The sequence below is a fragment of the Equus przewalskii genome, chromosome 25 (assembly GCF_037783145.1).
Source record: "Equus przewalskii isolate Varuska chromosome 25, EquPr2, whole genome shotgun sequence".
NCBI classification, from domain to species: domain Eukaryota; kingdom Metazoa; phylum Chordata; class Mammalia; order Perissodactyla; family Equidae; genus Equus; species Equus przewalskii.
The window spans coordinates 196,806-220,758 of NC_091855.1; the positions used below are offsets into that span (position 1 = coordinate 196,806).

Consider the following 23,953-nt stretch of genomic DNA (forward strand, 5'->3'; position numbering starts at 1 on the left):
AAAACTTGTAAATTCATAAAGAGCAGAAGAGCATATAGGTGCAGTGAGCCAATTCTCCTCTTTTATTAGCAGAAAAATGCACAAATTTACCACTTTTGTTTATGGACAGGTTTGCAGACCTCTTTATTTCTGACATGGACAGTCCAAAAATATTTCATCCAAAGCGTGAGAGACACAATAATCTCTGAGCCTGTTTTCTGGAATTGTCTGGTAATTGATTGGTAATTGATTACTACAGAGACAGAGGTAGCGATGATGCTTTATAACCTGAAGGGTTTGATTTTGTGAATACTCTAATGCTATAAAAATTAGGTGGCAGACACAGCCCATGTCTTGCAGAGCCGTATAACACATAGGCACTCTCTTTAAGAGACCTGTGGAAAGTCAGTGCTAATGGCTCATTAAATTGCTACCTTCACCACGTGAGCATTCATGTTTGAACGGACACAACAACACACAGGAACACCAGCACCTTTGCAATGGATTGTTTAACCACTGACACCAGACACATAAGCAGTCTACCTAATCGAGGCCTTGCCAAGCCTTGGTGATTTGCACTACCTCCTATCTAGTGCATTCAGCTCCTTGTTTTATATTCTATTTAAGATATCTTTCTCCTCTTATCGCCTGCAGGCTCTCTCAACCTCCATTACAACTTTAAACCACCCTCAGACTAATCTTATCGATGTGGGGATGTATGGATAAAGAACTCTGGGCTCGAGATACAGAAGTCCTGGTTTGAGAATCATTTTGTTTTCTATATATGTGATAAGGAGTCAGTTACTTAACCTTGCTGCATTTATATGTTTTAAATTACAAAGCTTCTTAACAGATTACTAAAATAATTAAGATATTTTGTGCATGAATGAATTTTGAAGCAATTTCCCAAGTCATTTTGCACATTGAAACAAAATTATTAATTTCAATTTTATTTGTTGGTCTATATCATTAGTTGCTATTTTTTCCCACATAAACAATAGCTAGAATGCCATAGCACAAAATGTAAATTTGACCATTTAACTGAATACTCTGTAAATGTGAAGATGAAATAGATAGATGATAGAGAGATACACGCATGGACACACACACACCCACGTGTGTGTCTAAATAAATAACAATAAATTTGGAACCATAACTCTTTAAAAAGAAAATGTAGTAAATAAATAAGTAACTCTGTAATATCTTCCTCTATTGTGAAAAATTGTGATGCATGGTATTTCAGTAAATTAGGCTTTTCAACATACTATAATAGATAATTTAATAGGAAGGTCAATATAAGTGTATTACTTAATTTCTTGTACATAACTAATGCAGCTTGATCTTTTTCACTAAATATCATACAAAGAATTTTTAATAAAGAATTTATTGGCTTTATGGATATACAAATGCATTCACTTGCTAAGTGAAACATTTAGCCTTTAACTAAAATTCCATATTAACTCAGTAAATTATGAGAATATTATAAGTATTTCTTCTTTACATCAATGTGGACCAAATTAATGTTAGGCTATTAAATAAGGTGACTGAAATTGAGTGAAGTCTTTTTTTAAATGTACCTATATATTTTCGTGAAGTGAGAGAAATACTTCTCCTCCAGGAGTAGGTTATGGATAGTTTTCCAAGTGTACATGTACACATCCTTCAGAGAAAGAAAAGGAAACTGTTCTTCATTATTCTTAAAGTAACAAAATAGTTTGCTGCCAGAATTTTTCTTATTTCTTCTAGGCCCTTTATTTAGAAAATGTTTGAGGAATTCTGTGTCTATTAATCCCAAAATCACGCCCTTTCTGAAGCTCGTAGGGAAATTGATTATAGTCTCCTTCTCCATATTCGCACTGACTTGTAAGCTCTAGTAGAGATCATCGTCATAAACTTTTGGAGTTTCCTTCCACAATCTCCTTTTCTCTTCCTTCTGCCATTCTGCCCTCAACAAAGAAAGTGCCTCTATGTCCAGAAGATATTGATACCACATGGTTAATTTCTTGAAACAGCCACACAGTTCACTGAAACAATCCACTATTATGAGCTCAGTAATTTGAATGAATTGATTGCTTATTCAAGAAGCTCTATTAGCCTACTGGTTTTGGGTGGACCAGCCCACAACTTACGTCTTCAGAATGTATGTGGACAATGGGGAGACTATTATTTTGTATCATTTGTGAATAAAGTCTTACAAAGGTTACTCTGCAACTCAAAATTCAGATGTGGAATACTAAACACTTCATAAATATAAATCACTTGAAATTACTTACTAATATAAAGGAAAAATAATTCTCAAATTAGACTCACCTCTATAGTAGAGAGTCATAATCCGCGAGACATCCATATGGTGCTGGGTCTTTTTAATAGGTTGACTACAAAGGCTCATTTACAGCAGTGTTGAGGGCACTACTTTCTCCTCCTGGCCTCATGCCATACTTATTTGGAAGTCCTACATGACCACTTAAAGTTTCCTACACCTATAAAATACCTTCCCCGGGGCAACGACATTTTCGAAGGCAAGTCACCTTTGGTAGGGGAACACAGATTTAATGGTTTCTCAAGAGTAAGTGATGCAATGAACTAATTTAACACCCAGGTTTTGCTAAAGGCAAAATAACCCTGAATGGGAAGGTGAAGAGATGAGGCACTGTAAGGATAACAGCGAATGCAAGGCCTTTTCAAAGGCAAAACAGAAGTTCCACTCCTTGAACTGAACAAATGTGACTTAATTGCCTGAAATATAGATTGCTCATTTTACTAACTGATAATAATAATGGATTTTATTTATTAATCAAATATGCTCAGCATTTTACATATATTCCAAGCATTTTATTTAATCTTTAAAACAGCCCTTTGAACTATGAACTTCTGCATTCTACCAGAATGCAAACAATATTAATATTTTTAAGCTACATACCTATATTTAATTGTCCTGAGGTAGCAGAATGGAGGAATTTATGTTTAAGTCATCTCAGTGTGTGGCTCTCAAACTTTAGGGAGCATTTGAATCACTCAGAGGGATGCTTAGTTACACGTTGAGAAATATGTCCTTAAATAAGTCATGTAAAGTTGAATTTTGACTCTATCCTTAACTGGTCTTCAGTGCTTTGGTAGCCTCTAAACTCATTGATTTCCAATTTTTTAAACCCTTTTTCTATTCCTTATGTATTTCATGATCTTGGATTAGCATTATAAGTGAGCATCCTGTTCCTCTTCTATAAAATATGCCTAATAACCTTGCTTACTTTGTAGCATTATTAGAAGGATTAAATAAAATATTTGTAAATTATTTGGAAGAGTATCTGGCCCTTTGTAAATCCAGTATAAAAGTTCATTGTTATCGTCATCATGATTGTTTCCAATGGGGTGTCTTGAAAGCAGGGCTTATGTTGATTCTGGCCCAAGTGTTATGAAAAATTATCTAAAAAAGAAAATAAGCAAAGGGAGAGCAGTCTGTCCTTTCAGTGTTATACTTGGTCATTGTTTAACAGGACTGCTCAAAGATTATTTAGTTCTCTGGGTGAATGCAACTGTGTTCGGCTTACTATTTATTAATAATCAGGGCCCAGAATCTGTGAAGTTGCATATTAGTGTATATATTTGTATCCAGTACAGATGCAAATAATTTATGTCTGGTAATAAAGTAAGAAATCAACCAGTGTTACTTAGCCAAAAACAAAAACTCAAGTAATGAGAAGGTTTTTTCCTCCTGACACCAAATGTGTGGTGTCTTCCAATACCACTTTTCCAACACTCTGACAGCAACCACATAGCCTACAATTTAATCAAATCTGACACTACCTGGAGTCAGTGCAGACTCCACAGGCTTGAGGGCTCAGTCCCATAGACTGCCTCCTTCAGGTGCTCGTCACAATTGTCAGGTTTTGATGCTTCTGTCCAACTTGGCTACAAAGAGCTCCTAGGACCCTCTCCTCAGGTTCTGTAATTTTCTAGAATGACTCACAACAGTCAGAACAATGCTATTATAATGATTACAGCTTATTATAAAGGATAAAAATGGACAACCAGATAAAGCGGTTCATGGGTGAGCTTCGGAAGGCTCTTGAGTGCAGGAGCTTCTATCCTCGTGGAGTTGGGTTGTACCATCCTCCCAATCAGTGTTTGTGCACAGAAGCTCTCTGAACACTGTCATTTAGGAGTTTTATGGAGGTTTAATTACATACTCATGATTGTAGCCATTGGTGATTAACTAAATTTACAGTCTTTCTCTCTTCCCTGGATGGTGGGGAATGGGACCAAAAGTTCCAAACTTCTAATCATGGCTTGGTCTTCTGGCAACCAGGTCCCATAGTCAAGCTATATAGGGGCCCACCAAGAGTCTCCTCAGAACAAAAAGGAGCCCTATCACATTTACCACTCTGGAAGTTCCAAGGTTTTTAGGAGTTCTGTGCCAAGAACCTAGGACAAAGACCAATTATTCTTATGTTATAAAACAACAAGAAAAAGTGAAAATAACAAATAGCATTTTTTCCAGTGTGGCCTTCTCAGAGGTCTATAAAAAGCCCTGTTCAACTCAAACACTTTTTGCACGAGCTGTAACTCCCTCTTTGTCCCCTCATGGATAAGTTAAACTTTGAATGGACATTTATTTATTTCAAATTTTTGTGAGAGTTATATATTTAACTTTGGGAAAATTTAACTTTTGCAGAAGGTTCCTCTAAGTATGTCTCAAAATGGATCAGCTTTAAAGTGAATCTGCTAAGAGAGTAAGTAACTAGTGCATAGGCCTTGTAGGCATACAACTCACTTTCCCATATTCCTCATGCGGAACCGTGGTACCATCTGACCCTATTTGACCTCAGGTATGAGGAGGAATGTTTGGAACATGAGATGCCACTGCATAGAACACAACAACCACCTGAGATGCACTGGGAATTGGGTTGGTAATGTTAAAGGATGTTTTCATTGCTAAGGTTGCCAGACTCTGGAGGGGGCAACACATGAAGACATTTTGACCTGTTCATTGTCTGAACCCTACTGGGAGAGCATGGTGAGGACTTGGTCTCACAAGGCCAAAATCAGTCTGAATGGGAGGAAAGGAAAGATGAGGCACATGAAAAATACTCTTCTAAGATCTGTTGACAGACTGTAGGCAACCTACACGAGCTCTCCAAAACAGGATCACCCAGGACCCAAGAAGGAGATGTCGAAACACAGAAAGGGAAAAAATTAAGTAATTAAGGGACCACTGACCCATGAAATAATTTGTATTTAGGGGTGAGTATACTCCTTTAAAGGTCCTCAAAAATGGATGAAAGACTCATGATTGTTTCAATGAATAAAAATGGGAGGGAGACTTTAATGGCCGATGGTCTTTGCTGCTAAACAAACCACGCATACAAGATGTTCCAACCTGCTCGAAATGTCAACAGAAAGCACTGTGAGTACCGCTGCTCACAACTACACCTGCTGGATTAAGAAACTCTAATTGTAGCATTTATCCATCACAAATAAACAAATTATTTGAGGTGTATGAAATTATGTATTATTCTACATCCTAACCAAAGCTTGAAATTGGCAAACTTTCAGTTTTACCAATCTCTTGACCATGGAGAAAATAATATTTTACATATAACTTGTATTTGCTGATTTTCTAATGAGGTTCAATATCATTTCACTCACTCAATTGCAATTCATGTTTCCTTTCCTGTAAAACTATTTATTCTTGCCATTTATCCATTTGTTCTTCTGAGATTTAAGGCTATTTATTTGTAAGTATCCTTTGATTGGAGAATTTAATCCATTTACTTTTACAGTGATGATTGTTATGTGGGGACTTAATGCTGCCATTTTAATTCTTGTTTTCTGGCTGTTCTCTGTTTCCATTGTTTCTCTTCCTTTGTATTTCTGACTGCCATTTCATTTTGGTGGTTTTCTGAGGGAGATTTCTCAGTTTTCTCTCTTTTTGTGAATTGTGGCTCTGCTCTGATTTTTTGTGTAGTGGTTATCATGAGGATTGTATGAAAGATATTCTCTTTTAAGTTGTAATTGAGTCTTTGCCTCCCTGATCTGGTGGAGAGCTACAGGTTTCTGATCATGTCTGTCTATTTATCTCTTGCTCAGAGCTTTGTAGACCTTTGCATTTTTGTTTCTGGTGTGATGGCATCTTTAATTATTTCTTGTCAAGAAGGCCTAGTGGTGATGAACTCCCTCAGCTTTTGCTTATCTGGGAAAGCTTTTATTTCTCCATTGTATCTGAGGGAAAGTTCACTGGATAGAGTATTCTTGGTTGAAAGTTTTTGTCTTTCATTATTTTGAATATATCATTCCATACTCTCTTAGCCTGTAGGGTTTGTCCTGAGAAATCTGCTGAAAGCCTGATAGGGTTTCACTGGTAGGTTATTTTCTTCTGCCTTGCTGCTCCTAATATTTTGTCTTTATCATTAAATTTTGCCATTTTTACTATCATATGCCTTGGAGAAGGTCTTTTAGCATTGATGAAGTTGGGCATTCAATTAGCTTCATTTATTTGTAAATCTGAAACCATCCTCAGCTTTAGGAAGTTCTCAGCAATTATTTCTTTGAACAAGTTCTCGGCTCCTTTCTCTCTCTCTTCTCCCACTGCAATACCTATGATCCTTATGTTGCTTTTCCTAATTGAGTGATATATTTCTTGAAGAATTCCTTCATATTGAAAAATCTTAGCTCTGTCTCCTCCTCCACCTGTAGAATTTCTACATTTTTCTCCTCTAGAACACTATTTACTCCATAATATCAGTTCTATTTCTTAATGATTCTAGATTATTTTTGTTTTATTAATTGTGTTTTTCACATCCAGAATTTCTGCTTTATTTTTTAAAGTTTCAATCTCTTTGGCGAAGAAATTCATTTTATTGCTGATTTCCTTGAATTGTCTTTCTGTGTTTTCTAGTAAGTCATTGAGTTTCTTATGATGGCTATTTTGAATTCTCTGTCATTTAGGTTGTATATTTCTGTGTCTTCAGTGTTGGTTTCTGGAGAATTGTCATTTTCCTTCTGGTCTGAATTGTTGCAGCTGTTTTCTCATGGTGTTTGATGAACTAATCTTTTGTTGGGGCATTTGTGGTATTCTTAGGATGTGGATTCCGCCTGTTACCACTAGGGAGAAGCAGGAGCAGCGTTTCTGGCCCCACCCCATCTGCTGGAAGCTGTGGGCCTATTATAGGTGCTTTCCCTGGCCTGAGGTGAATTCAGACACTTGTGTGGACTGTCCTTGGCAGGCTGGGCTTCCTTGCTGGGCTAGGGCCCTGCTTTGGTGCTTCAGGGGCACTCTGAGCTCCCCATCTCTACCAGAAAGTGATCACCAGTGGGCTCAAAGCTGCTGCTGCCTCTTCCCACAGCCACCCAGGACATGTTCTTTATCTGGGGGCTCAGCAGCACTGTGAGTCCTCATGTGCATGCCTGAGAAGCATTTGCCCCAGCACGTAGATCTGCTGCTGTCTCTGTTTACAGTCCATTGGACTGTTGTGTTTGGTGGGTGGGGCTTCCTCGCTGGGACCCCAGCTATGGCTGACCCTTGGGTGGCACAGGGGCATGGTGGGCTCCCCCTCCCCACCAGGAGAGTGAACACAAGCACAGGCTAAGGGTTACAGCTGGCTCCTCCTATGGTCACCCTGGTGTGTGTTCCCACTGTCGGGTGCTTGCCCCAGGTTGGAAAGTGTTTGTCTGCATGCACAGGGCTACCAGGGGAGAGCAGGGTGTGTTCACCCATCTCACTTCCCCAGTGGCCAATCCACCCACCCTCAGATGTACAGCTGCGTGTGTCTCTCAGGCATCCTGTTGTGCTTTGTGGGTTTCCTCCATTGGTCAGTGAACGTCTATTTAGTTGTAGTTCAAAAGGGAGAATGATAAAGGGAACAGCTCACTCTGCCATGTTGCTGACTTCATCCTCCTGTATGTTTCTTAGCAGCATTCCAAATAGTTGATGACACTATCTAGAGCTTGGTTTGAAAAACACAAAAAACTCTTGATTTTCCTTTTATTTCACTTGCTGATTGTTATTTATTACTGCAAATCAAACCACCCCAAAACCCAGTGGCATAGAATAACTATAATATTTCTGTTGCAATTCATGAGTCTGAAATTTTGACAGGGCTTTGCAGGAAGAACTAATCTCTGCTCCATGTTCTGGGTGTAAGTTCCACATGCAAAGCTGCATTTGCTGGGTGTTTGGCTCTGGCAGGATGACCTCATTCACAATGCTGGAGAATGGCTGGGTTTTGGTGAGACCTATCTCTCTCTATGTCATCTGTCATCATTCGATATTGTGGTCTGAAATTCTTTACATGAAGCCTAGAGCCCAAGAGAACAAAAATAGTAGCTTCAAGGCCTCCAATGACCTGGGCCCAGAATTGGTACAGTATGAAATTGCCACATCTGTTGGCCAAAGCAAGTCACATGGCCAGAGCATATTGAAGGGCTCGTTTCTGGATGGAAGGAGCAGCATATATATATATATATATATAGTATATATATAGTAGGGGAGAAACTGTTAACAGTCATCTTTGCAAACAATTTACACACTGCCCATTCTAAAATGTTTTGCTCGTCTCTTCCTCTGCCTGATTTCTAAATATTAGTTAATTTTTGTTGTTGAGAAAGATTGGCCCCAAGCTAATCTGTGCAAACTTCCTCCACTTTATGTGGGATGCCGCTACAGCATGGCTTGGTGAACAGTGCTAGGTTTGAGCCCACTTTGAGTAACTACCTAATTGTTTAAATTACAAACCTAGAAATTATTCTTGATTTTAATCTTTTCTCATCCCACAAGTTCCATTAGAAAATACTCTTGGCTTGATCTCTAAAACCTGCCCCTGACTTACAAACGTTCCCTTTCACTGATAATTCTTTAACGCAAACCATCATTTACTACAGTAGGCTCTTTTGCTTTCACCTTTGTCCCATAATATCCATTCTCTGAACAGCAGATGAAGTGGACATGTAAGATTGTAAATCGGATTATCTAACAAACTTTTTTTTATGCTTGCACTTAGAGTTTCTACTCTTTAACATGGCTTTACAATACCGTCCTTACTCTGGACTTTTTTCCCTCTCTGATGGCAGCTCCAATTGTTTTCTCCCTAGAACTTCACTTTAGTAACAATGGCTGTATTTATGATCTCCAAGCATGCCAAGCTCACTGCCATTTCAGGAAGTTTGAACTTGGCATCCCTTCTCCTGGAGTGATTTGTGCAGGGTTTTCTTTAAATCATTAAGGAGCAAGTAAAATATTATTTTATCAGAGACTTTTCTAGAACATCCTATCTGATGCTTTCCCAACTCCATGGTTACTTCCCATAATATTAGTGTATTTTATTTTATTTACAGAATTTATCACTAAATGGTAGCCTTATTCTTTGTTATTCGTTGTCACCAGCACACACATTAGCAGGTAAACTTCACAAATTTACAAACCTTGTCAATCTTGATCAGAAGTTTAATCCCAGCACCTAGAACATTATCAGGAACAGAAAAGCCGTTCAATAATTGTTAAGTGAACAAATAGATAAGAAGAAATTGTGGCCACATTTTGCTAAGAGAATGTTTTTTGTTTCTTTTGGTTTTGTTGTAGGATGGTGAAAGTGGGATACAAATTTTTGCTCATGTTAATAGTACATGATAAAGATTTGTAAAAGCGAATAAGAAAAATGAAATAATCATTGTGATTCAAGTAATGGGTAAACATTTCAGAAAGTCTGAGTGAGAGAAATTCCATCACTACATCCTCCCTTTTCTTTCCTGCCTGATTAGAAAGCACGCCATTGCTCACTGTCCCAAGCTTTTTAGATCAGTATGAGAACCCTCCAGACACACGTGCATTAGTGATGATCAATAGACTATCTTGAAAGTATTTCTTTTTAATTTGAAGTGTACATCATTATATTTTAACCTCTGTAGAGACCACATCGTTTTCACCACCAAAAGTCTAGTTTCCATCTTTCACTGTTTCACATCTTCTTTATTCTTTCATAGGCACCTATGTTGTTTTCAAGTCTAGGCTGTCACCTTACTCAATATGCCATGTAACCAGGAGATTCTGTCTATTGGAAAAGACACCTGCGGAAAGACTCTCTTCAACCTCACTAAAAAGGCCTCTCATTGAAATGGTGCTGTTAGCTGACCCTTGTGCCACCAAACTCCAGGGATAGACTCTTGGATTGTGACACACCTACCGAAACACCAAATGCACGTCATCTGGTGACCTGAAAGTAAAGATTTTTGGAATTGAAGCAGATGACATCTGATGAGACAACTTTCCCAAGATGTCCAGACCAAGCCTTTGGAAGTTTGTCTGCCAAACCTTTGGTGACAACATAGCACTTCAGATGATCTCCAATGCCTATGATCTTGACAGATGTATTTTATAAAAAAGGGCCTGGGGGCTGGCCCCATGGTTGAGTGGTTAAGTTCACGCACTCCGCTGCAGGTGGACCAGTGTTTTTGTTGGTTTGAACCCTGGGCGCAGACATGGCACTGCTCGTCAAAGCACGCTGAGGCAGCATCCCACATGCCACAACTAGAAGGACCCACAACGAAGAATATACAACTATGTACTTGGCGGGGGGTCGGAGGGGCTTTGGGGAGAAAAAGGAAAAAAAAGGAAAAGAAAGAAAAAAGGGCCTGAAGGTTCTCCTTCCTATCCCATATTTGTTACTCAAATGTGGCCACAAGAGGTTTCCAATCAGTGCACTTTCCCTCCAATGTGGGACATGACATCCAGAAAACTCCTTCCTGGCATCAGGGGACAAATGCTTGATGAAACCGGAAAACTCTGACTCTTGATCAGTGGTGCTTTCAGAGAAAGATCCTGATCAAAATTGGAGAACATGAAAATTAATCAACAGGAGGCCAAAGGGGGAGATGTCACATCCTACATTGATAGTGGAGTCCAACAGGACTTCCTCTTCTTGACTGACAAGAAGCTCAGCCAATGAGACACCGCGACAAGTCATCCAATGAAAAGCCACCATACATCAACCTCTCAATTCCTGCAATAGACACTTTATTTATAAAAGTCCTCCCAACTTCTCCTTCCCCTCTATAAAATAATTTCTCCTCACCTTTGCTGCTAGGAGGTTCCACATTGATCACTGTAGTTATACACCTTGAGGCAAATAAACCCATTTTACTGAGGAATGAACTGGCTGTTTATTTCTTAAGATCACTAATTGCTACCCCAGCTTTCTTTTTGTTTCCATTTGCATGAAACATATTTTTCCATTCCTTCACTTTCAGCCTGTGTGTATCTATAGATCTGAAGTGAGTCTTGTAAGCGGCTATATGGGTCCTGTATTTAACCCAGTCAGCCACCCTATGTCTTTTGATTTGAGCATTTAATCCATTTACAGTAAAATAATTATTAATGGATATGTACTTATTGTCATTTTTTAAATTTTTTCTGCATGTTTTTGTAGTTATTCATGATTCCTTTAGGATTCCTTCATTTTTCTGACAGACGAGTGGTGTAGGTCTGCACTTGAGAACCAAACGTGGGCCCCCAAAGTGGAGCACGCCAAAGTTAACCACTAGCCCACTGGGACTGGCCCAAAATTGCTCATAATTTTAACTAGAAAAAATATACTTTGGTTTTAGAATGAATATTTCTCTATGTCCCATTTTAGTTTCAGTTTATATCTTCTTTTATATTTTTAAAAAGTAATTTCTCTAAGGTTAATTCTTCTTCATACCCTCTGTATTTTCCTTTCAAGTTTCATTGTTTTCTTTATTTTGGCCTGTATTTCATGAAAGGTGATTTTTCTCATATATCTGATGATTCTTCTCTGTCCATATATATGAGTTAGCCACTCAATGGAAGTTCTGAGGAGAGGGAAGATTTTTTTAAAATATAGCCAATATATGTTTCAAGAGGGGACGCTATTTGATTGTGAAAAATTTAAAATATTAGGGCCTGTGGCTCTCTTTTCTTGAGCTGACCAGCTTCTATGAAGAGAAAATTTCAATTAGCATGGCTGCCAGTATCACCAAGCAAATGGGAATGAATTGGGCCTGCAGTTCAAGATGTGGATGATTACACACACTTCTATTGTCAAATTGGTCATCTGTCTGCATCTGTCACTGGTACCCACTCTGGTTCAAAGCCTCTAAAGGGAAGCTTCGTGTTTCCATAAGAAACTACCAGTCATCTAAATCTGAAACTCTTCACACATTCTCCAAAATGGAAATACTGAAAATGAAAGCAATAAAACCGCCCAATTTTTATGTCAACATATACATAAACATCTTAAATTAACAAAGCCGATTTTAGGGACACACTGGAACTGTAGGTCAGTAATGGACAATATAGAAAAGAGAAGAATGCTGTATGTTAGAGAGTTTCTGATTCAATGTAGTTATCAGAATTCTAAGATAGACCATAATGACACATGTCCTAGCATAATCTCCTTCTTTTAGTTTGATTATGACTGGTTATCACGTCATGATTAGTTTCTGTCAAAATGGAAGGGATTTTGCAGGTATAATTAAAGTTGACCTAATTCAACTATAATTCTACTTTTCAGTCCACTTTTAATTATATGCATATAATTGTTTAGGTGTATCTTATAAATAAAAATTTTCTAATTATAACAGTAGTTGCCTAGGAGATGTGATGTCTGAATGTCATGCATTAACAAACTGGTTAGAACCAGATCAAACAGATAAAGTAGAATAAGCTGCCAGTAACCTGGTAAGCCGTCCTCACTGGACTTAGACACTTTTGCTCACTTGATTTAACAAACTGTGTACAGACTTAAGGACACGTGTCCCAGAATGCTAGTTTTCAAAACTTACTTGGCATAACCACAGTCTTTCTCTGTAAAGTAGATAACATATAAAAGTAAACAGTTCTGACATAAGATGTTATATATATATTCAAAAAACTTTTTTATGGTAAAACTGCATATTGGGAAGACATCAATTCTAGGGAAAATAGGGCTAGACCATTTAAAACTTAAAACTAATGAGATATTAATCAGAGCATAAACTCCAAATATTTAAAAATTAGTAGCATAGTTAAATTTCTACTTGCATTTTAAATGAGCATCAGTTTTCTCTATGAGAAAGTAAGCACTTCCTCCTCTTCAGAGCTTAATGATTTCTTCTGCAAATTAAAGGTCCTTGAATTCATTTACTTTCAATGAAGATTATTTAGTCAATATTTGACATCTGATTTTTGGTTTCTATTTTTGTGAATTAAGTTTTAACACCAGGGATTTAGCATTGCAGTTTTGTAATTGTCATTTCTAACCTCATTAGATAGCCAAAAGTTGTGAAATTCATAGTGTGTATTGAAAGGAAATCAGCCACTACTTGTTGCAGTGACAAAATTTCTGTGAAATTTTGTTTCTTAACGTAGTCATATATTGCTTAGGTTTTCTCTCAGGGGCCAAAGAGAAGAATTGGATTTTATTCTAGAGTCCTGGAAATGTGGTGTGGGGGAAGGAAGGGTTCACACGTCCACTCTGGAAGCAAGGGTTGAAATTGGTCTTCCTGACTAATCAACTTTTCCAATAACAGTTCTCATCTCTATAAACAGGATTCTTAATTGCTGGTAAATCAAAGTGGTCTTTGCCACAGTGTGTGACACTGAGCCATTCTGGTACCGATTATCTGTATGAAAACTTCTTCTTACCAATGAAATTACATTCATCTACCCACTAAGAAAGACACCCCAAAGTTCCACCAAACCACGACACCTGACAAAAGCACAGGATCTCTGGGTAGTTTCTTGTCCTCTCCTTCAGGCTTAGATGTGATTTCTTGCTCTGGTTTTGGATGTTGGTCTTTGGGACAAATCCCTTGACCCAACACTGTCCATGTTCCCTGATTGTACCCTCGGGGAGATCTTTCCTTGTCTGTTACCACCCATGATACATCTAAAGTGGCCGCTGGGGTCTCTGCCTCATTGGCTCTCAGCAGTTCCTATTGCCTGCTTTTCAAAGAGAGCACAGCTTTACCATCACAAGCCTTATATATTGGATTAGTGGCTTATGTATTATTACATTCGCATCTTTTCTATTTTTTTAATTTTTTAAAATTTTTTTATTGTGGTAGCAGTGATTTATAACATTACATAAATTTCAGGTGCACATAGTTATATATTTTGAATTCTCTGCAGTTTACATCATGTTCACCATCCAAAGACTAATTACAGTCCATCACCATACACTTGTGCCTAAACACCCCTTTCACGCTCCTCCCTTCCCCCTCCTCCCTTCCCCCTGGGAAGAACCAATCCAATCACTGATTCTATGTGTTTATTTATCGTTGCTTTTACCTTCTACTTGTGAGTGAGATCATATGATATTTGCCTTTCTCCTTCTGACTTATTTCACTTAACATAATGCCCTCAAGTTCCATCCATGTTGTCACAAATGGCCAGATTCCATCATTTCTTATGGCTGAGTAGTATTCCACTGTGTATATATACCATGTCTTCTTTATCCATTAATCTCTTGATGTGTACCTATGTTGCTGCCTAGTCTTGGCTATTGTGAATAATGCAGCAATGCACACAGAGGTGCATTTATCTTTATGCATTCATGTTATCATGTTCTTTGGATAAATACCCAGCAGTGGGATAGCTGAATCATTCGATAGATCTATTTTTAATTTTTTGAGGAATCGCCATACTTTCACCATTATTATTTAACATAGTGTTGGAAGTCTTAGCCAGAGTCAAGAAAAAGAAATAAAATGGATCCAAATTGGAAAGGAAGAAGTGAACCTATCACTATTTGCAGATTACATGATTTTATCTATAGAAAACCCTAAAGAATCCACTAAAAAACTTTTACAAATAATAAATTAATATGCTCAAGTTGCAGGATAGAAAATCAACATACAAAAATAAGTTGCATTTCTATATACTAACAATCAAGTGGAAGAAAGAGAAATTAAGAATACAATCTCATTTACAATCGCAACAAAAAAGAATAAAATATCTAGGAATAAACTTAACCAGAGAGGTGAAAGATCTGTACACTGAAAATTATAAAACATTGTTGAAAGAAATTGAAGAAGAAACAAAGAAGGGCAAAGATATTCCGTGCTCTTGGATTGGAAGAATTAACATAGTTAAAATGTCCATACTTCCTAAAGCAATCTACAGATTCAATGCAATCCCTATCAAAGTTCCAATGACATTTTTCACAGAAATAGAACAAAGAATCTTAAAATGTATAAGTAAAAACAAAATACCCCAAATAGCCAAAGGAATTCTGAAAAAAAGAACAAAGCTGGAGGTATCACACTCCCGGATTTCAAAATACACTACAAAGCCATAGTAACCAAAACAGCATGGTACTGGCACAAAAACAGACACATAGATCAATGGAACAGAATTGAGAGCCTGGAAATAAACCCACACATCTATGGACAGCTAATTTTTGACAAGGGAGCCAAGAACATACAATGGAGAAAGGAAAAATCTCTTCAATAAATGGTATTGGGAAAACGGGACAGACACATGCAAAAGAATGAAACTAGATAACTATCTTACACTTTGCACAAAAATCAACTCAAAATGGATTACAGACTTGAATGTAAATCTGAAACCATTAAACTTCTAGAAGAAAAACTTAGGCAGTATGCTGTTCAACATCAATCTTGGCAGCATATTTTCAAGTATGTCTGACCTGGCAACGGAAACAATAGAAAAAATAACCAAATTGGACTACAGCAAACTAAAAAGCTTCTGCACAGCAAAGGAAACCATCAACAAAATGAAAAGACAACCTAACAACTAGGGGAAGATATTTTCAAACCATATATCAGATACGGGGTTAATATTCAAAATAGATAAAGAACTCATACATCTCATCAACAAAAAAACTAACAACCCAATTTAAAAAAGGGCAAAAGATCTGAACAGAAATTTCTCCAAAGAAGATACATGGATGGCCAATAGGCACATGCATGAAAAGATGTTCAACATCACTAATTATGAGGGAAATGCAAGTCAAAACTTCAATGAGATATCACCCTACATCCATCAGAATGGCTGAAATTAACAAGACAGGAAACAGTGTTGCAGAGGATCTGGAGAGAAGGGAACTCTCATACGCTGGTGGTGGGAGTGCAAACTGTTGCAGCCACTATGGAAAACACTCCTATCTTTTCCAATGTTTTTCCCTCTGGCCAGTTCTGAGCCATCAGTCACATGCCTTGTTCTTTCCAAGACCTAATTCTCAAGCCTGTCTCCTTGCAAGGCCTCCTTTAAACCATGCATATGGGTTTAAGGTCACTTAATTTGCTAATCCTCAGAGGGGGGATAATACCCTTTATTTATACTTTGTCTTAGGAGTGTCTTCACAGAATTCATTTTCAGACACTTACTGGGTTTCGTGTACAGTATGCATGCACCAAGTCTAATTCTTCTGTGTTTCTGAAGATTTTGTAAACCACTAAATCTTTTTTAATATATTTCTTTTTTGTTTCAATTGTGATACATTTTTTCCTTTTGCTTTCAATTTAGAACCCTGGCTGATAGAATCAGACTCCAAATGGCAGTTTCGGCTTAAATGGAAAACGATGGAAAATAAGGGCAATGATTACAAGGATTGAGGAGGAAAAATGTATTTAAAAACATTTAGGAGACAAAATTAAGAGGATTTCATGATTGTTTGTCTTGTGGAAATGAGACAAAAGTGTTGAGAATAAGGCCCAAATGTCAAATTGGCTCCCCATTTGTGTGACACATCCACCTTTGTGTTTTCTACAATGTAGTAAGTACTCAGTATTTAACGACTAATAAGTCATGGTCCAAGCAGCAGCTGTCTTTTTTTCCTCCAGATTTTACATGCAACTAAGTGAGTAGTGGGGCTGAACTAATTTTTACAAGAAAGGAATTATTATTTTGTTCCATATTTCACGATTGACCTACACTCCATTGTATGGGAAAGATACTCATCCCTCAAAATAGGGAGGGAAAAAAATATTCATTTCCCTTTCTGTAAATCAAACTTTGATAATTTACTACATAATAAAAACTAAAGGAACACAGTGTGCATTATAAAAGCATCCAAATAGAGACCATGTGCTTTAAAAATTTGATCTTCTTGCCATGAAACAATTAAAGAATGAATGAGAAGTGCAAGATAATAATTACTAGTTAATAACTGGATGATAATATGAATGGCTAAAAGGAGATGTAATGAAAAGGGAGCAGTGACCCTGTAGGAGGAGGAAAACTAGGGTAATTGTAAGCTTCAGAGTCGTCATTGTCCAATTTTCAAAATTATCTGAAGTAGATTCTCATAAACAATGGAGAAAATGGTAGAATATTTGAGAAATTTGTCTTCTTTCTGTATTGCTCTTCCTAATGTTAAGAGCTTTTTTGGAGAAGGAGTGGCCTGTGGGTGCAGACACAATATCGGTGGAAATTAACTTCCTGCTTTCCTGAGTCATGAGCCTACTGGAATAAAAGATTTCAAGAAGGTCATTTCTGGTAGCATGGAGTGCTCAGTATTTGCTGGTGATCTCTTTTTCCCCATTTTCAGAGCTGTTGGCAAGAAAAATTTAATTATTCTTGCTTTTGTAAGAATGTCATTAAAAGTGACTTCAATGATGCCATTAAAGGGGAGCAAAATTTGCCACCGTAAAATATGCCTCTTTGGCATAAAGATTATTTTATGCTGGTTATTTTTAAGAATCAACGGACATAGGACAAGTTCCGAAAACTGGAGTAGAAGTTACCTTTGTGTAAAAGACATTTACGTTTATCAGGGAAATTTTCATTTGTAAGGGTGTCTCACTCTCTGTACCAGGACGTGGAGAATGACCAAATTTCTAGAAACTCTTATCCGTGGGGAAGGCAGCAACTTAAACCTGTATTACAACCATGTCCTAGTTTACTATGCCTTTCCTGGTAGCCTCCAATAACGAACGGTCTTCCCCTTCCTCCCGACATCTTTGTCTTTAGCTGAAGATGACATTTAAGGTGAAGACTTGGCCTATTTCAGGGAGCTGGTTTTCCTGGGTCTCTCCCATGTAGGTAGGAGTATATATGTTGTGAAACTTTGGTGGTTTTTTTTTTTTCCTGTTAATCTGTCTTTTATTACAGGAGATGTCTTTAGCCAAAAATCTAGAAGGGTAGAGGACAAATTATTTTTCCTCTCCTACACTATTTACTGACACTATACGCTAAAATGCCTCCATATTGCTTTTCAGCAAACTAAATCCAAAGATATGGCATGGTTTCCCCTAGGTCATGGTGTGCCACGGCCAAAAATAGATACAGATCTCTTGATTATCTCCATTATTTACTACCTGAAATGGGTAAGAAGTCTGAAATGGGTGTCTCTGCTCAATTCTACACTCCTTAAGATTATTTCCAATGATAACAATGAAAACAGCAGACATTTTCATGATTTTCCTGATTGGCATGACACCATTCCCTTCCTACTCACTCATTCTACTCTTCTTAGGGCTGGTCTCGTGGGCATGTGGCCTGTGAACTCGCACAGCATCTCAATCTCAGAAAGGATCCTTGCTTTGTTTAATACTCTGTTGTTGAAATCTTACAATTCTTAATAATTTTATCTCTGAGAAAGCAAGGGAGTGGAGGAGCTGTGCTGGGCAGAAACATTAGCATGTGGCTTTGGTCCAGCCACAATACCTGCACAAGTGGGCTCAGGCAGCATGCACAAAGAACAATTGGCCTGGCCTCCCCATGTGTGCACACACACAACTGTTCAAAGCACCACAGGACCCAGAGGGAGTGGCTGGGTTGGGACCTGGAACTCAACTGGTGGCAGTGATGACAGCAGCAGCTGCAGGAGCAGCAACAATGGTGGAGGTGGCTACTGCCCACTAAAGAGGAGGATCTCTGCCTGGCAGGAGCAATGGCCTATGATGGGGGCAGGGGCTGACTTAGCCTTCAGTCCCAGAGCCCATCCCTGTGTCATTTAAAAAATTATTAACTATCTCACCTGAGGGTCAGGACAGGAAATGCTAGGAGCTTAGGAAGTAAACTTTGTCAGTAAATTATTTTAAATGAAAGTGTACGCATGGTCATTGCACTAAAGCATATAAGGGAGCTATTAGAAATCATCAGAATCCAGAATCTATGGTTTTCAAAGCTGCTGCAACATTGCAAAACAAATATCCACAGGATGAGAAATAGAAAGAAAATTTAAAGATAATTTAAAGATCTAAAATTTAATATGAAAGATTATTCATGGAATAGAAAGTTCTTTTCATATGAAGTTTCAGAAACCAATTATTAACAAAAAGGATAAAAATAGCATTGATGTAGTCTGTAATTGAAAATATAATGATAAAATGAATAAATAAGCATTTGAAACATGAAGCCACTTTTGCTTTCTTATACAAAGTCCACAAGTTACCAGAAATTTGAGAGAAATTGTTAAAATGCCATTTATTAGATTTATATTTAAAATTAAATTCAGATTTACATGAAATTGACTTATATGGATAGGTTGAAATTTATTCATGAGAAATTATTTCTTATAAAAAATTCTCCTTGAGAATCATTAGCTCTATCTTTACTGTAATTTATATTTTTATATAAGTTATCATAAATTCAGTCCAAATTTTCACAACCCACAAACACTCCTAATATCTCCGATAACTTAAGCAGATTCTTCTCAAAATTAAAAATCACCAAAACTTAATTGCAACTTAGCATTTGCCACCAGTGACTGACAATATTTTCAATCATATTGACAGCAAATGAAGTTCCTAAAACTATAAATTTTTATGAAAATAAATTTGGAGAAAATAGTTCCAGAAAAATCTTATGACCAATATTGATATTACATAATAAAGTATATCTATTGATTATATATAAAATTATAATACAAAAATATTGCTTGTAATTTGTATTTCATTTTAGAGCTAATAAATTAATTTTGAAGGAAGAAACTTTATAATTTAGCACTAGTAGTGGTAGTGTTTCCTGCTTTTTGAACAAGAAGCCTCATATTTCCATTTTGTGCTGTGCCCTTCAAATTCTGTGGAGTATGACCCTTCCCCTCCTGCCATATCTGAGAGGGTAAAGAGCATTCCTGCACTCATCACTGATGGGCATTTCACCCAGGGAGTTTCCTTGAGCTGATGGATTTTTATTGGATGTAATGGTGGGATCTATTTGTGATAGTGACTGAGCCATAATATCAATGAGTAAAACTGATCCATAGATGTTGGCTTCTCTCAACATATTTCAGTAGAACTATGAGATGCAGTAATGGGGAATAAAATCTCATCTGAGAGACATTATCTAATGCTACGAGTAGCAGTGGCTACTGTTAAAAAAGAGGCAACAGGTTCAGAATGGAGTCGTTTGCGCCAAGCCCAAATCACAAAACTGAGACTTGATATCAAACTTAATTACAATTTCAACCTTCCCCAGGGTTGGAGTCTCAAACCAGTCAATCTGGAATTACCCCGTCAGCACCAGTGAGATAACCCACCTAATGGATCCCTGCCATCCCCCAAGAGAAGGTGACCTTGCCTGAAACAATCAGCTCTTTGCAAGAGTAACTTTCTTGCCCCGCCTCCTTCTGCCTATAAGAGTGTTTCATTGTGTAAAGCTCTTCAGAGCTCCTTTCTGTTTAGTCGATGGGATGCTGCCTGATTCATTCAGTAAAACCAATATAACCTTTAAAATTTACTCAGCTGAATTTGTTTCTTAACATTACTTAGGATGCAAACAGCATATGTAGAAAACCAGGGATGGGTGTGGGAATGTCCTTGACTAATTAATTCACACTAATTTGACTAAACCTTTGACCCACTCATCTTATAATTAACTGCACAATTTCCTTGACCTCTGTTAGCACCTCCACGTTTTTATTGTTGATCCTGAGGTATACCTGAAATTAAATCATTTCCTTAGCATTCATCACCCTGTTAGAGACATAAACTTGTCATATTCCACTCAGAGTAGTATAAGGAATTTTGAACCCCTGATGAAGTCTTGAAGTCTCAGCTAAATACCTATAAGGATAAGTTTCTTTAAATTAAAAGAAAGACTAACTGGTATGGTAAATTACAGGTTTACTATGAGAATAACAAGAAGTCTTCTGACTTTCAACTAGATCTTGACATTCAGGAAACATTTATTTTTGTTTTAGATATTTTTGAAAATAGTAGAACTGGTATGCTGATTGACAACTTCAGTTAGTTTCTACTTTCGTTGCTGCATGGCAAACAATAATTATCAACATCATATCAGCAAAAATAAATTAATTTGGAAATTAATTTGAAATTGATGGGAAAAAGCATCATGAAGAAAAAAGATAAGGCTTAGAATTTTATATATGTATATATACTCACATGCATGTATATTTACAAGACAATTTTGTCCAGACCTAATTTATAATCTTCTTCTCTAGATTAATTGTGGTCCTTGCACCCTAAACATAAAATAATATTTTTAATCCTGTATGCTGATGAATGAACTTATATCCAAGTCCTGGCTACACGTGCAAAAAGCTCTGTCTGTATTTTCACAGTGCAGATTCTCTGAATCACTCTTCTGAGGGCCCCCAGCACCTCACTGTCTCTCAGGCTGTAGATGATGGGGTTGAGCATTGGGGTCAGGATGGTGTAGAAGACAGCCAGAACCTTGTCCTTTGTTGGAGATCTTAGGGATCTTGGGTATAGATAAGTGTAAACAAGTGGAGCATAATAGAAAGTCACCACAGTCAAGTGGGTGCTGCAGGTGGAATCGGCCTTCTTCCTCCCTTCTGCTGAGTGCATGCAGTGGACAGCAAGGAGAACTCCGCCATAAGGATATGCAATGCCAATGAAAGGAAAAACGAGGAAGAGGGTGGTGCTCACAAACACTGTGTACTCATAGACCCAGGTATCCATGCAGGCCAGAGTCAACATGGCCGCGACCTTGCACAAGAAATGGTTGACGGCCCTGGATCGACAGTAAGGGATATGGAAGGCATATGTGGTGTGGGCACAAGAGTTGACAGAGCCCATTATCCAAGATCCTATTATCATCAGCACACACATTCTTTTGCTCATACGAATGGGATAGTGGAGAGGAAAGCAAACAGCTATATAACGATCATACACCATAGACGTCAAGAGCAGTGCTTCCGCACCTGCTAAAGTCAAGAAAAATAAGCTCTGAACCCCACATCCAATGAAGGAGATAGATTTGTTTCCAAAGAGAAAATTAGAAATCATTTTGGGGACAATGGTGGAGATGTGATTCAGGTCAATGATGGAGAGCTGACTAAGTAAAAAATACATGGGCGTGTGGAGCTGGGTGTCCAGGAAGATGAGGAGAATCATGGACAGGTTGCTAAACAGAGCCGTTAGGAAAATGAGAACAACGAGAATGAAGAAGAACAGGCCAATTTTTGACAGTGGAAACAACCCCCATAAAATAAAATCAGTTGATGTTAGATTATAATTTTCCATGGAGCATTAATATGATTTTTCCTAGAGATAGACACAAGAGTAAGTGATTTGAGTATAAAACTATAAGCTCTTTGTAACTTAATATTTTAGACTGTGTATTATTTAAAATTTTGTAGGTCTTAAATGAAGAACTGAACTTATCTATTTTGGGAGAAATAAACTTTATTTTCTGATCCAGAGATTAAAACGTGAAAATGCGAATATTTGTGGCCAAAATGTCTTCTAAGAAACTATTAAAATATTTTAAAACAAGATTTATATTTTGACCTCCTTAGGACAAATATGTTTTACTGCCCTACACAAACTCAGATATCATTAAAATCAGTTGTTGTATTCAAAATTCATGCATAGAAAATGTATGTAAACCCATGTATTATAGAGTTCTAGTATCAATAAATGTTTATGACCCTTAAGGGATGTTTTTTCTTTCACATTTTTCCCTAAAACTTACATCTAAAATTGAAGTAGTCTATCAGCTCTTGTTTGAGAAGCTTTATATCTTTCTTAAATCTTCTTTTCACAATAATGTCAAGTCAAGTTTTCCTGAAGTCAGGTATTATCACTTGGTTCATCTGTTCTGAAATATAGCATAAATCGTTATTGTCAAGTTCCACTTATGCAAAGTCATTCTCTTCTGCCTCGTCACTCAGGTTCTGAATGCTGCAGTTAAAGAAGACCCTCTACTCAAACGTCTATACACATGCTCATTGTGGCTGTCATGACTCTGCTCAAGATCTCCCCTGGAGCATGTTTTCCATCTCTCTGCTTCTCTAACATGTATATAACATTATACATTGATTTGCGACACTTTGTCTTATTCATTTTTCCCTTTTTTTGTATTTAAAATTATCTCCAGTTCTAGATAAGTGTGTGAATTTAAGCATATATACTTACCATTTCTCTCTTTTAAAATCCAATTATGATGATGATAAACAACTGGATGTGTTATAAATTAAAAGACAGCAGGTGAGCGAAAGGCACAGTGAGAAATGAAACAGTTCAGGATTCTTTGAAAGAAAGAATTTGGATAGAGAAATGCTCAGTTACTTAAATGGAGAAAAAGGACTTGGCACCTTGACAGTCTTCACGGAGGTAGGAGGAGGATTCTCCTCCAGAGACATAGGAAGTGAACAAGCTCCACACAGTGTGTGATGTTTTAGTCTTAAATATTATGTTAGAGCCCAATGTTCCCAGACGTTAAGGAAGTTCCCAACATGAAAGAGGAAGATGCACAAATGTGCACACATACACACACAAACACACACATGTATTCACACACACCCCACACAAATATAAAGTGTGTTACACGTGATTGGGAAAATGCAGAAAGACAACACATTTTTAAAAATCAGGATTCATATCTTTAAAGAAGTATGAAACATTATTATTCCATGATATATTATTAGATTAATTTAAAAGTGTCAGATAATAAGAAAGGTTTGCAAATTAAAAAATACATAATAATTGATCAAATGATTAAGTGAAAATTTCAAAGACAAAGTGAAAAAACCTACCAGAATTAAAAGAAAACAGCAACAACAAAATAAAAATATTGCCATTTTGAAAAGTT

The 23,953-nt window shown here is 37.2% G+C and overlaps 2 protein-coding genes across 5 annotated transcripts in view; both read right to left on the reverse strand.

Annotated features, from left to right (window-relative positions):
• The window catches only part of LOC103545303 (ral guanine nucleotide dissociation stimulator-like), a 254,438-nt gene that overhangs the window by 66,786 nt on the left and 163,699 nt on the right, over positions 1–23,953 (reverse strand). The window lies entirely within an intron of this gene.
• Positions 19,362–22,920, reverse strand: LOC139079268 (olfactory receptor 2L5-like). Its single transcript, XM_070593098.1, has one exon. The coding sequence runs from the start codon at positions 22,381–22,383 to the stop codon at positions 21,406–21,408; it is 978 nt and encodes a 325-aa protein (XP_070449199.1). The 5' UTR covers positions 22,384–22,920; the 3' UTR covers positions 19,362–21,405.

Bases quoted from the DNA above. Each gene is read 5' to 3' on its own strand.
- LOC139079268 (XM_070593098.1), bottom strand. From the start codon at position 22,383: ATGGAAAATTATAATCTAACATCAACTGATTTTATTTTATGGGGGTTG.